The 14,666-nt window shown below is 39.7% G+C and overlaps 1 protein-coding gene across 2 annotated transcripts in view; it reads left to right on the forward strand.

The window, feature by feature from the left end:
• The window catches only part of Rab14 (RAS oncogene family member Rab14), an 88,263-nt gene that overhangs the window by 53,991 nt on the left and 19,606 nt on the right, over window positions 1–14,666 (forward strand). For both annotated transcript variants that reach the window (XM_053777816.2, XM_070086415.1), the window contains exon 6: window positions 5,491–5,559. In XM_053777816.2, coding sequence (XP_053633791.1) covers window positions 5,491–5,559 — 69 coding nt within the window. The remainder of the gene's footprint in view (window positions 1–5,490; window positions 5,560–14,666) is intronic.

Below are 14,666 nucleotides of genomic sequence, written 5' to 3' on the forward strand. Positions count from 1 at the left end.
GGATTTGTTTTATGTAGTGCACACATACCACATAGATGTATTCTCTCATATCTAGGCCCAAATTTACCACTCACAGTTTATCAGAGTGAGCTGTGCTCATGACGTCGATCTACGGTTTGGACCCTGAACATAAAGCCGTAGATCTACGGGATGGACCCTGAAAGGGTTAATCTTTAAAGTAGGCACAATGGATTCCACAACTGGCATAGGCGTCTCAGGGTTAGCCCCAAACCCTTCAGAATCTTTCTTAATTTCCATACTAATTCTCACCCTTTTTATCACAGGGATGGCACTAGAAGCTTTCTTGGGGCCCATGGCGACTTATTTTGCAGGTGCAATCACTAAAAACACTGTGATAATATGAAATGTTCCGATTGTATGTTTGGATGTGACCGCTGTGGCTGGCTTGTAAACACTGCGCAGGCCACACGTGGATGTGTCTCGAACAGAATGAATCGCGTTGGTCGAGTTTTTTATCGCTAGTTGAGGCAAAAATTTTGCGTTAAAATGTATCGCTAGTCGGATTTAACGTTACACGATGCCGTCGTTGGTTGAGGGTCCACTGTATTCCCAAAAACAAACAAATTTATACATTTATTTGAATCTCATTGGAGGTTCCAGATAATTTTCTCCTTGTTTCACAGTTTTTTTTTTTTTTCAACGAACTGGCCATATCCCACCGAGGCTGGATGGCTCAGAAGGGAAAAGGAAAGTTTCTCCTTTTAAATAGTATAGTAACATATACAGTAGGGCCTCACTTATACGGCGGGTTAGGTTCCAGGCTATTGCCGGAAAGCAGACATCGCTGGAAAGCAGAACGCCATTTTTTTCATATATAAATACATAAAAATGCCAGAAAACAAGTTTACACTAAACTATATTAAGTTAGTAATAGAACTAGGCATTAAAAACACAGTAAAAGGTAAGATGCATACACAGTACATTCATTACTTACCCTAAAGTATTTGTAATCTTAATGTAGGGTGAGAGGTGAGTAGTAGTAGGAAGTCAGGTGTAGGTAGCCCTGGCTCCCTGTCTCATACTTAATTTATGATATTATGATATTTAAAACAGCCCAGAGAGTTAAAGTACACATACAGTACACTCATTATTTACCTTAAAGTATGTGTAGTCTTAATGTAGGAAGAAAGGCGAGTAGTATTTATTTGTAGGAAGTCAGTGTAGGTGGCCGGTAGGTGTAGCCCGCCTGGGCTACACCTACCAGTTACCTACACTGTGGCCCAGAGCCATATTATTAGCATCGACATACCTTGTTCACTGAATTTAATCGTTTTTAACAACTACCTTTAGATGCCATCATAAACGAAGGGAGAAGTAATGAATAATTCATGCCGAAAATTATAAACAAAAGCGGAATGGGGGAGTGGCTCGCCCAAATGCAGATTCATACACATTTTCTCTGATGGCTGAGCAGAGAAAACGTAATGTTATCCCTTCGCCCGGCTACCACACAGCTCCACAAGTATTATTATCAGAGCACATATAAAATATGCTATAAATGCCAGACAACAAGTTTACACTAACTTATATTAAGTTAGCAATAGAAATAGGCATTAAAAACACAATAAAAAGTAAGATACACACAGAGTACACTTATTACTTACCTTAAAATATTTATATTGTGTGAGAGGTGAGTAGCAGGGTGTTTATTGAATTAAATCAGATGGTACATCATCTGATTCTTCAACTTTTATTCATTTTGGAGACTTGTGTGAAGCTCTTGAAGGAGTGTGTGTTGCTGTTGATGTTGAAGACTGTTCAAGGCTAGCTGTTGATGTTGAAGGTTGTTCAAGACCAGATGTTGATGCTGAAGGTTGTTCAAGACTAGCTGTTGATGTTGCAGGTTGTTCAAGGCTAACTGTTGATGTTGAAGGTTTGCATGATACTTTAGTAAATTAGGAAAGCATTGAACTTTGCCTCAGGGATTTTTTTTTCGTTTCCCTTAAAATTTCTTTATAGCATGTAACACCATGGGAAAGGGATGCATTCACTTTTGAACTTAGTTCAAAATTTGGATCAATTTTCTCAAAAATTGTCATTGCTATTTCTATATAGTTAATAGCTTCTTCTGAATCCTGGGTTTTCATTTCTTTAATGGCAACAGGACTATCATCAGGATGGATCTCCTCTTCATGAAACTTCTTTCTCTGCTCTTCAATGAGAAGATCTTCATCTGTTAGAGGCTCATCATGAGAAAGAAGCAATTCTTTCACATCCTCAGGCTCCACTTCCAATTCTAAATCTCTTGCCATATCCACAACATTTACAGTCACTTCATCCACTGGATTCTCAAAGCCTTCAAAATCGTCCATAAGTTCAGGAATTAGATTTTCCAAACACCTTTGAGTGTAGTTTCTTTAACTTCATTCCATGCATCTCTAATATTTTTAATACCATCCAAAATAGTGAAACCTTTCCAAAAGGTTTTTTATTTATTTTGTTTAGGTCCTGGCATTTTTTCATTGTCTAGGAAATTTACAGCCCTAATGAAAGTTCTTCTTAGGTAATAAGATTTAAAGGCTGCAATTACACCTTGGTCCATCGGTTGCAGTAATGAAGTTGTGTTTGCAGGTATAAAAGCAACATTTATCTCCTTGTACATACCATGTAGAGCTGTAGGGTGGGCAGGGGCATAGTCTAAAACAAGTAAAACATTAAAAGGAATTTTCTTTTCCTTGCAGTAAGCTTCAACTGTAGGGTTAAAATAGTCCGTGAACCAATTTATGAAAAGATCGGCAGTTGTCCAAGCTTTTGAATTGGATTTATAATAAACAGGGAGGCTGCCTTTTGCATAGTTCTTTAGGGCCCTAGGATTCTCTGAGTAATAAATCATCATAGGTTTTAACTTGCAATCACCAGCTGCATTAGCTCCTAGCAAGAGTGTTACCTGTCTTTTGCAGCTTTGAAGCCAGGCATTGACTTCTCTTCTTTAGCAATAAATGTCCTAGACAGCATCTTCTTCAAAAATAATGCAGTTTCATCCACATTAAAAATCTGTTGCTTGGTATATCCATCACATTCTATTATCTCGGCTAGCTGATGTGGATAATTTTCTACAGCTAAATTTAGTCGGCGCTTGCAGCTTTACCCTGAACTCTGATGTTGTGAAGTTGACCTCTTTCCTTAAACCTATTAAACCAGCCTCTGCTAGCTGCAATAAAGTTATCACGTTTTCTTATAACTTTAGTGTTCTCTGGTGTAGCACTTTTAATTTCCTGCAACACTTTCTCCTTATTGCTCACAACTGTACTAACTGTTTGACGAGCCAAACCATGCTTACGTGCTATCTCAGTCATAGACATACCATGTTCACTCAGTTTAATCATTTCTAACTTGGCACTTAAAGCAAGAGGCTTATGACTCCTCTTTTTATCACACCTAAGCTTAGACGCTATCGTCAATGAGAGCCAACTAGTTAACGAAAGAGTAAACGAGAGAGAGAACAAGATACAGAGTTCAGACAATGTAAGAACACTGAACAGGTAGTGGGCAATCACTTGGTCAGGTGAAATAAATGCGTATTAATGTGTGTCTACTTTTAGTTCATTCATGTACGTTTGTAAGAGTTTGTAAAACTTTTACCTCACAATACAAATACTCTTACATTGTGTACAAGTTGCACAAGTTAGTACAGACTAAACAAACAGCAACACTCCCATTCTCATGCAACACATCATTTTTAAAGTGAATGATGGTGATATTATTATTATTATTATTATTAATGTCATAATAAAAAAGAAGCGCTAAACTCACAAGGGTCGTGAATTGCTATATATAGAGTGAAGGCATACGAAAGGAATATATTTCTACAGTTATCCCCCAGTTTGACTAGAGAAAACATAATTCTTCTAACACTACCTACACAGCTGCTTTGTAAACAAATCTCATATTTATGTCAATTTTTATTCTGTGAGTGTATGTATCATGTTTATATGCTATGTAACATGTTTCTTATATAATTTTGAAGAAAATATCATAGCTGGACTACTGAAAATATCTATACTAATGTAAAATAACACATTTATTGTGCCCAAGAGTGATTATTATTATGCTGTGTTACTGTGGCATCATAAGTAGAGAGATTCTTAGCAATTTTAATGTGTACCTGCACACCAGCACAGTGTGTAAGTATATTTAGGTACAGGTACACATAAGTATAATTATCAGAGTACTACGTACATATAAATACAGGAGAAGGGGTTACTAGCCCCTATCATTTTAATTATCTCTTACAACATGCTTGGCTTACTGAGGAAGATTTCTGTTCCACTTCCCCATGGAGAGAAATTATTATTTATAATTAGTATTTTGTTTTTTACACTCGAGCCATCTCCCACCTAGGTAGGGTAACTCGACAAAGAAGAAAACGCTTTCACTCATTCAATCGCTGTCTTGCCAGAAGTGCACTTTCATTACAATTTAGATGACCCTTCAGACTGCAATGTCCCCAGCCCTCCTACCTCCTTGGTGCCCCATGGCCTGGTGGCTAAAGATCTCGCTTCACATGGTGAGGGGAGGGTCCGGGTTTGATTCTCGGCGAGGGTAAAAACATTGGGTGTGTTTCTTTACTCCGGTTGTCTATGTTCCCCATTAGTAAAATGGGTACCTCGGTGTCAGATGACTGGTGTAGGTTGCATCCTGGGACAAAACTGACTTAATTTGCCTGAAATGCTCTGCATAACAAGTGGCTTTCTGTGTAGTAGTATGTCATTGATGTCAGCTAGGCCTGTGTACCTTGTACATGTACTTGTAGAAATAAATATATTATTATTATCATTATTATACCTCCAGAACTCAAGTTCCATCAGCATATCAAAATACAAAAACCACATGCCTCCGTTCACTCCTTTCCAACAAGCTCAGATAAGTTTGTTTGATGCCCAAGCCCCTAGCACTCAAAACCTTTACTCCCCTCTATCCAACCTTTCCTAGGATAACCCCCCCCAACCCCTCCACCCCAGATTAAATATGCCCTCCTAATCTGTATTTGTCTCCATCTCTAAATGTCCAAACTGTCTTAACAGCTCCTCTTCAGCCCTGTGAACAATCTCTTTGATAACTCCACACCTCTTAATCTCCAAACTCTGAATTCTCTGAATAATTATCATGCCAAACACGATATTTCTACTGCTGCCAGCTGTCTTCTCACCGCAACATTCAAAACCCATGCTTTACACCCACATGAGTGTTGGTACCACTATAATACTCATGTACATTCCCTTTTTTTTGCCTTCATGGATAATGTTCTTTGTCTCCACAGATAGCATCAATGCAAAGTTATTCCATCAAATTAAATAGGTTTTCCACATAAAGACATCTGAAATATCATAAATTCGTATATGAAATCACCCCCTTAAAGAAAGGGGTATCTCTGGGAGGAAATAAGATTTAAGCTTTTAGATTTTTTCATCCTTTTGCCATATTTTCACATTACATTTTGCTAATTAAAGTATCATGATTATATTTCAGAGGTGAAAATGTTGAAGAAGCTTTCTTGGAGACAGCAAAGAAGATATATCAAAATATTCAAGATGGCAGGTTAGTTGTTGACTTTAGTTTTATATACTATAGTAGAATAATGTCTGATTTGAAATTGTACTTGTTAACTCAGAAAAATAATATATAATTGTCAAAATACAGAGTAAAACTCATTCCAGTACAGTACATGTATTCAGATATGGAAAGTCTCTCATTTTCAACAGTTTGTCATATAAATTTTTCAGTATTTAACTAATAGAAAAGGTAAAAAGATGAGCAACAAATTCACTATTTATCTTAACCCTTTTGGGGTCAGTCCTGTAGGCGTAGTACTACGGCTTTGAAGCCAGGGTCAGTCCTGTAGTTCTACGCTATGAGCTCAGCTCACTCAGATAAGCTGTGAGCAGTAAATTTGGGCCTAGAGATAAGAGAATGGATCTCTGTGGTAAGTGTGCACCATATAAAAAAATCCTGCAGCAAGCAGTGCATAATGGGAAAAACTGTGACTGTTTTTGGTTTAACCCGTAAACGGTCCAAACGTATATACAGTGGACCCCCGCATACCGTTGGCATCACATAACGATTAATCCGCATACCGCTTGCTTTAATCGCAAAAATTTTGCCTCGCATACCGCTTAAAAACCCGCTCACCGCTGTTTGTCCGAGACGCGTCCAATATGCGCCTTAGCCAGCCTCACATGTTCCGCCGGTGGCATTGTTTACCAGCCAGCCTCCGCGGTAGCATCCAAGCATACAATCGGAACATTTCGTATTATTACAGTGTTTTTGGTGATTTTATCTGCAAAATAAGTGACCATGGGCCCCAAGAAAGCTTCTAGTGCCAACCCTACAGCAATAAGGGTGAGAATTACTATAGAGATGAAGAAAAAGATCATTGATAAGTATGAAAGTGGAGTGCGTGTCTCCGAGCTGGCCAGGTTGTATAATAAACCCCAATCAACCATCGCTACTATTGGTGGTACAGCTGCTGCTGCTGCTGCTGTACCACCGTCAGCTGCTGCTGCTGTAGCACCATCAGCTGCTGCTGCTGCTGCTGTACCACCGTCAGCTGCTGCTGCTGCTGTAGTACCGTCTGCTGCTGCTGTAGCATCGTCTGCTGCTGCTGTAGCACTGTCAGCTGCTGCTGCTGCTGCTGTAGCACTGTTGTTGGTGTGGCTTATTGAGAATACCAAGAAACAATTAACCCCAGAGGATTTGCCACCCAGGATAACCCAAGAAAGTCAGTGTCATCGAAGACTGTCTAACTTATTTCCATTGGGGTCCTTAATCTTGTCTCCCAGGATGCAACCCACACCAGTCGACTAACACCCAGGTGAACAGGGAAAAATGCCTGGAACTAGTGCTCATATTGGTGAATTTAAAGCCAGCAAAGGTTGGTTTGAGAGATTTAAGAATCGTAGTGGCGTACACAGTGTGATAAGGCCTGTTCTGGAAGAAAATGCCAAACAGGACCTACAGTACTCAGGAGGAAAAGGCACTCCCAGGACACAGTGTCTCATCAGTCATTGCTGCATCTTCAATAAAGGTAAGTGTCATTTATTCTTCATTTAGTAGAGTAGTACATGCACAATATATATTGTGCATGTACTACTATATTATTGTGCATGTATCCTTCTCTTTGTGTGTAGGAAAATGTATATTTCATGTGGTAAAAATTTTTTTTCATACTTTTGGGTGTCTTGCACGGATTAATTTGATTTCCATTATTTCTTATGGGAAAAATTCATTCGCATAACGATAATTTTGCATAACAATGAGCTCTCTTGCACGGATTAATATTGCTATGCGGGGGTCCACTGTACAGTGGACCCTCGCCTAACGCTATTAATCCGTTCCTGAGAGCTCAACGTTAGGCGAAATTATCGTTAGGCGAATTAATTTTCCCCATAAGAAATAATGGAAATCAAATTAATCCGTTCCTGACACCCCAAAGTATGAACAAAAAAAATTTTTTACCACATGAAATATTAATTTTAATACACACAAACTGAAGAAGACATGCACAGTTACATGACACTTACCTTTATTGAAGATGTGATGATTGATGTGATGGGAGGAGGGGAGACTGTGGATGGTGTTAATGTTTAGAAGGGGAATCCCCTTCCATTAGGACTTGAGGTGGCAAGTCCTTTTCTGGGATTACTTCCCTTCTTCTTTTAATGCCACTAGGACCAGCTTGAGAGTCACTGGACCTCTGTCGCACAACATATCTGTCCGTAGAGGCCTGTACCTCCCGTTCCTTTATGACATTCCTAAAGTGTTTCACGACATTGTCAGTGTAATAGTCACCAGCACGGATTGCAATAGCTGTGCGAGGGTGATTTTCATCAAAAAAGGTTTGCACATTGCACACATTTCCTTAATCTTTGAAGTAGGCAACTTCCTCAATTTCTCTATCCCCTCCTCCGTAGCAATTTCCTCAAGTGTGGCCTCTTGCTGTTGAATCTTAACTAGTCATAAGTTGGCCTGTGATACTCCAATACTGAAACTATGTATAGTGCCAAAACAAAAGCATTCACATTGCTAAACTCACAAACTAGTATTTAGTCACTTAGCCATAATACCAACTTACCTCATAATTTTGTAATATTTTAAACTTAAGATTTAATTTAAGTCTGCCCGAAATGCCTAGCCATGCTAGGTGTTCTAGTGGTACACTGTAATTATTATTTTACTACATGTAAACCACACAATAACCAAATTCTGTAAACTCAGCATTGTAATCCTTATAGAGAATTAACTTTGAATTTGAATTTGAATTTGAAGATGATCTAGCAGCTCATCAGTGGTTAGTTCTTCATTGTCCTCCTCCTCCTCAACTCTTCCACATCCTCCCCACTAACCTCCAACCCCAAGGACTTCCGCAATGCCACAATGGATTCCTCAACTGGCACATGATTACCAGGGTTAGCCTCAAACCCTTCAAAATCCCTTTTGTCTACACATTCTGGCCACAGTTTCTTCCAAGCAGAGTTCAAGGTCCTCTTAGTCACTTCCTCCCAAGCCTTACCTATAATGTTTAAACAATTGAGGATGCTAAAGTGATCTCTCCAAAACTCTTAGAGTCAATTGAGTTTGAGGTCACTACAAAGCACCTTTCAAACATAGCTTTTGTGTACAGTTTCTTGAAGTTGGAAATGACCTGCTGGTCCATGGGCTGCAGGAGAGGAGTGGTATTAGGAGGCAAAAACTTGACCTTAATGAAGCTCATTTCCGCAGAAAGTCGCTCTGCCAGGTCTGAAGGATGACCAGGAGCATTGTCTAATACCAGGAGGCACTTAAGGTCTAATTTTTTTTCAATTAGGTCATTTTTCACAGTGGGGGCAAATGCATGGCGTAACCAGTCATAGAAAAAGTCCCTAGTGACCCATGCCTTACTGTTTGCCCTCCACAGCACACACAAATTAGCCTTGAGGACATTGTTTTTCCTGAACACTCTGGGAGTTTCAGAGTGATACACCAATGAAGGCTTCACTTTGCAATCACCACTAGCATTGGCATACATCAACAGAGTAAGCCTGTCTTTCATAGGCTTATGTCCTGGGAGTGCCTTTTCCTCCTGAGTAATGTAGGTCCTGCTTGGCATTTTCTTCCAAAACAGGCCTGTTTCATCACAATTAAACACTTGTTCAGGTTTCAGTCCTTCACTGTCAATGTACTCCTTGAATTCCTTCACATATTTTTCAGCTGCTTTGTGGTCCGAACTGGCAGCCTCACCATGCCTTATCACACTGTGTATGCCACTACGATTCTTAAATCTCTCAAACCAACCTTTGCTGGCCTTAAATTCACTCACATCATCACTAGTTGCAGGCATTTTTCTAATTAAATCATCATGCAACTTCCTAGCCTTTTCACATATGATCGCTTGAGAGATGCTATCTCCTGCTATCTGTTTTTTGTTTATCCACACCAATAACAGTCAACATCTTCTATCACTTGTGATCTCTGTTTCGAAAACAAAGTTGCTCCTTTGGCAAGAACAGCTTCCTTGATTGCCGTTTTCTTGGCCACAATAGTAATGATGGTTGATTGGGGTTTTGTGTATAACATAGCCAGCTGGGAGACACGCACTCCACTTTTAAAATTAGCAATGATCTCTTTCTTCATATCCATAGTAATTCTCACCCTTTTTGCTGTAGGGTTGGCACTAGAAGCTTTCTTGGGGCCCATGGTGACTTATTTTGTAGGTGCAATCACTAAAAAGGCTGTGATAATATGAAATGTTCCGATTGTATGCTTGGAAACGACCGCGGTGGCTGGCTTGTAAACACTGGCACCCACGGAACAAGTGAGGCGGGCTCAGGCTGCATGTGGACGCGTCTCGAATGAATCGCATTGAGCGAGTTTTTTAGCGCTAGCTGAGGCAAAATTTTTGCGTTAAAATGTATCGCTAGGCGGATTTAACGTTATGCGATGCGTTCGTTAGGCGAGGGTTCACTGTACAGTGGACCCCCGCATAATGATTACCACCGAATGCGACCAATTATGTAAGTGTAATTATGTAAGTGCGTTTGTACGTGTATGTTTGGGGGTCTGAAATGGACTAATCTACTTCACAATATTCCTTATGGGAACAAATTCGGTCAGTACTGGCACCTGAACATACTTCTGGAGTGAAAAAATATCGTTAACCGGGGGTCCACTGTATTATGAAATATTTCGTATGAACCCATGAGGGGACCGTCGCTCACTGGTAAACAATGGCACACTGGCTGGGAAGGGAGGCCGAGGCAGCTCAGAGCTGTGAGTACACGTCCAGGATGAACGTCGATTAGCGAGTCAACCGACCATTTGCGAGCCAATGTTTGGACTAAAATAACGTGACGATTTCCGAAAAGGACGACTATCGAGCTCGACTATTATCGAGGGACCACGGTAACTGTACACTGGCAGTAAAACATTGCAAGATACCAGGAAGTTACTGGATATCTCTGGCGATGTGGTTAGAACAATGATGAAACCATATCTTGGTAAGGGGCATATTTTATATACTGACAACTGGTATACAAGCCCTTTACTCAGTGATTTCTTGCGAGTGAACATGACAAATGTGTGGCACAGTGCGTGGAAATCGTAAGCATATGCCTAGGTTCAACGCTGGCAGTCGTAGAGGTGAGGTGCAGGTGTTTACTTCCAATGACATCATGGCATTTCGGTGGCATGACAAACGTGATGTCACACTGTTGACATCAGTTCACCGACACGAAATGGTAGACACTGGCAAGCAGAATAGAGAGACCAATGAACCCATTGTAAAACCTTCAGCTGTGATGGATTACAACCTCAATATGTGCTTAGTGGACAAATGTGACATGCAGATTGGGTTTGCTGATTGTGTTCACAAGAGTTAGAAGTGGTACATAAAACTCTTTTTCCATCTTCTTGACATTTCCATGCTGAATGCTTATAATATGTATAAGCATTCAGCATGGAAATGTCAAGATCAACAACAAACCCAAATATGGTGAATTTTGTTTGTCAGTCACCAGACAAATAATATTCAAGTACCAAGGAACAACACTTCCAATAGACCAGTGCCCACGAAGTTATCAACACGTGTCCTCTCGTCTGAGGCCTGGTGATCACTACCCAATACCACTGCCTGCTACTACTCTCAAGAAAAATGCTCAGAAGAGTGTTTGTCTGTGGACATACCACAAAACGCCCACAAAAACACACTCGTTTTATGTGCGAGGAATGTAAAACACCATTGTGCTTATACCCATGTTTCAAAGAATTCCACAAGCTGCAGCAGTTCTAGAAAAGTGTCCAGTGATTGTACATATGTATATACAGTGGACCCCCGCATAACGATGGCATCACATAGCGATTATTCCGCATACCGCTTACTTTAATCACAAAATTTTTGCCGCGCATACCGATTAAAAACCCGCTCACCGATTTTCGTCCAAGACGCGTCCAATGTGCGCCCTCAGCCAGCCTCACATGTGCCGCCCGTGCCATTGTTTACCAGCCAGCCTCCGCGGTAACATCCAAGCATACACTCGGAATATTTCGTATTATTACAGTGTTTTCGGTGCTGTTTCTGGAAAATAAGTGACCATGGGCCCCAAGAAAGCTTCTAGTGCCAACCCTGTGGTAAAAAGGGTGAGAATTAGTATGGAAATTAAGAAAGATTTTGAAGGGTTTGGGGCTAACCCTGAGAAGCCTATGCCAGTTGTGGAATCCATTGTGCCTACTTCAAAAATTAAGGAAATGTGTGCACAGTGGGTTGAACTGCAAACCTTTATGGATGAAAATCACCCTGACACAGCTGTTGCAAGCCGTGCTGGTGACTATTTCAATGACAATGTTGTGGCCCATTTTAGACAAATCGTAAAGGAACGGGAGGTACAGAGCTCTATGGACAGATTTGTTGTGCGACAGAGGTCCAGTGACTCTCAAGCTGGTCCTAGTGGCATTAAAAGAAGAAGGGAAGTAACCCCGGAAAAGGACTTGCTACCTCAAGTCCTAATGGAAGGGGATTCCCCTTCTAAACAATAAGTTCGACACTCTCCCCTCCTCCCATCCCATCAATCATCACCAGATCTTCAATAAAAGTAAGTGTCATGTAAGTGTGCATGCCTTTTTCAGTTTGTGTGTATTAAAATTAACATTTCATGTGGTAAAAAAATTTTTTTTTCATACTTTTGGGTGTCTTGCACGGATTAATTTTATTTCCATTATTTCTTATGGGGAAAATTCATTCACATAACGATTATTTCGCATAACAATTACCCCTCTTGCACGGATTAAAATCGTTAACCGGGGGTCCACATATATTATAGAACAATTGTAATAAACATTTTTTATATTGTTTGTTTGTGTAAACAAGTTTTATAAACATTATGATGATACTAGTGTTTTTGCTATAATTGTGTTACATTCAACGAGTGTATATATGAACATTTATTTTTATTTATTTATTTATTTAGTAATTTGAGCATACATACAGAGGTACAAAAAAATACAGGTAAGAGCAGCATGCCAAAGCCACTTATATGCATAGCATTACGGGCTGGCTTAAAATTAACTTAAGATTAACTAAGCAATGATGAAATCAGTGATATGACATTATTGTAAACAGATAACTATAAAGCACAAATGAGTATTACAAAGACAGGTCATATGGTTGCATGCATTGCTGTACATTCAGTCGAATGGAGTATTCTATTAGATTGGGTTTTAGGTTAAACATTTATGTGATATAATTGTGAGAAACATTTAAGATATACAATTTATAAGGTTCAGTTATTCAGTATTTATTTGGTTTTGGGTGATTAAGTGATCTTTGAGAAGAGACTTGAATTTATAAACAGGTAGTGTTTCTTTTATATTTACAGGTAATGAATTCCAGATTTTAGGGCCTTTTATGTGCATTGAGTTTTTGCATAGCGTGAGATGGACACGAGGAACATCAAAGAGTGATCTGTGCCTTGTGTTATGGTCATGTGTTCTGTTGAGGTTGGCAAGGAGATGTTTGAGGGGAGGGTTAATATCAGAGTTAAGTGTTCTATGTATGTAATAGGTGCAATAATAAGTATGGATAATTTGTATGGTGAGTAGGTTGAGTGTTTTGAATATTGGTGGAGTGTGCTGCCTGTAGTGAGAATTTGTTATCATTCTAACTGCAGCCTTTTGTTGGGTAATTAGTGGTCTGAGATGGTTAATTGTTGTTGAGCCCCATGCACAAAATCCATAGGTGAGATAGGGGTAAATAAGAGAGTGATATAGGTCCAGGAGGGCTGACTGTGGAGCATAGTACCGTATCTTCGATAGTATGCCTACAGTCTTGGAAATTTTCTTAGAAATTTGTTGTATATGTGTATGAAATTTGAGTCTATTATCAAGGTGGATTCCTAAGAATTTTCCCTCTGTTAGCTTTGTGATAGGTGATCCATTTATCATTATGTTAAGTGGGACATCTGTAGCTCTGTTACCAAACTGAATGACGTAGGTTTTGTCAATATTTAGTGTAAGTTTGTTAGTCCTCATCCAGGTAGATATTTTCTGTAATTCGGTATTTACAGTATTGGCTAGCATGACTGGGCTCGGGTGAGAGAAGACGTATGTAGTGTCATCTGCAAATAGTGTGGGTTTGAGTAATTGCGAAGCATTTGGTAGGTCATTTATGTATAGGAGAAAGAGAAGAGGGCCAAGGACACTTCCCTGTGGGATACCAACTGTAATTGGTTGTGCGGAAGAGCTTGCCCCATTTGCGTACACATATTGTCTTCTGTTGCTGAGGTATGACTTCAGGTAGTTGAGGGAGTGCCCTCTTATACCATAGTGTGACAATTTTACGTGGAGCAAGTCATGGTCAACTGTATCAAAAGCTTTATGTAAGTCAATGAAGATCCCCAGTGGGACTTCTTTTTTCTCTATTGCAGTGTATATATGTTCTAGCATGTGTATAATAGCATCATTAGTATTTTTATTAGGCCTGAATCCAAATTGGCAGGGGTTGAGTATGTTTTGGGAGATGAGGTAGGAGTAGATTCGTTTATGAGTTAATTTTTCAAAGATTTTTGAGAGAGGGTGTAAATTGGATATTGGCCTATAGTTATTCAACTCTGTTTGGTCTCCTCCTTTATGGATCGGGGTGACCCTTGCTATTTTGAGAACTGTAGGGAAGGTGGAGGATTCAATGGATTTGTTAAAGAGTGTTGCAATGATTGGTGATAGCACTTGTGACACTTTTTTGTATATAAAGGGTGGTAAGGTATTTAAATCTCCTGCCTTGTTTTTTAGTGCGTTGATAATAAGGGAGACTTCGTATGGGTTAGTCGGAGCCAGGAACAGTGTGTTCGGGTAGTTGCCAGTGAGGTAGTCATTGGGTGGGGTATTTGAGCTTGGAATTTTATTGGTAAGGTTTTTTTCCTATGGTGGAGAAGAAAACATTGAGTCTGTTTGCTGTTTCAGTTGGTGGGAGTTGGGGTTCATCTGATTTTGCTAATTTTATTTCACTATTTCGTGATATCTTTTTTGTTCCCAGAATTTCTGGTAGGGTTTTCCAGGTCTTTTTTATAAAATCACCTCGTAAGTTGGATAATCTGTTCTCATAATACAATTTTTTTGCCCTTCTTATCAGGCTGGTTAGGATTGACGAGTAACTTTTTTTTGGTCTCTGGTTAAGTGACCCA

The sequence above is a fragment of the Cherax quadricarinatus genome, chromosome 18, assembly GCF_038502225.1.
Source record: "Cherax quadricarinatus isolate ZL_2023a chromosome 18, ASM3850222v1, whole genome shotgun sequence".
Taxonomy (NCBI): Eukaryota; Metazoa; Arthropoda; class Malacostraca; order Decapoda; family Parastacidae; genus Cherax; species Cherax quadricarinatus.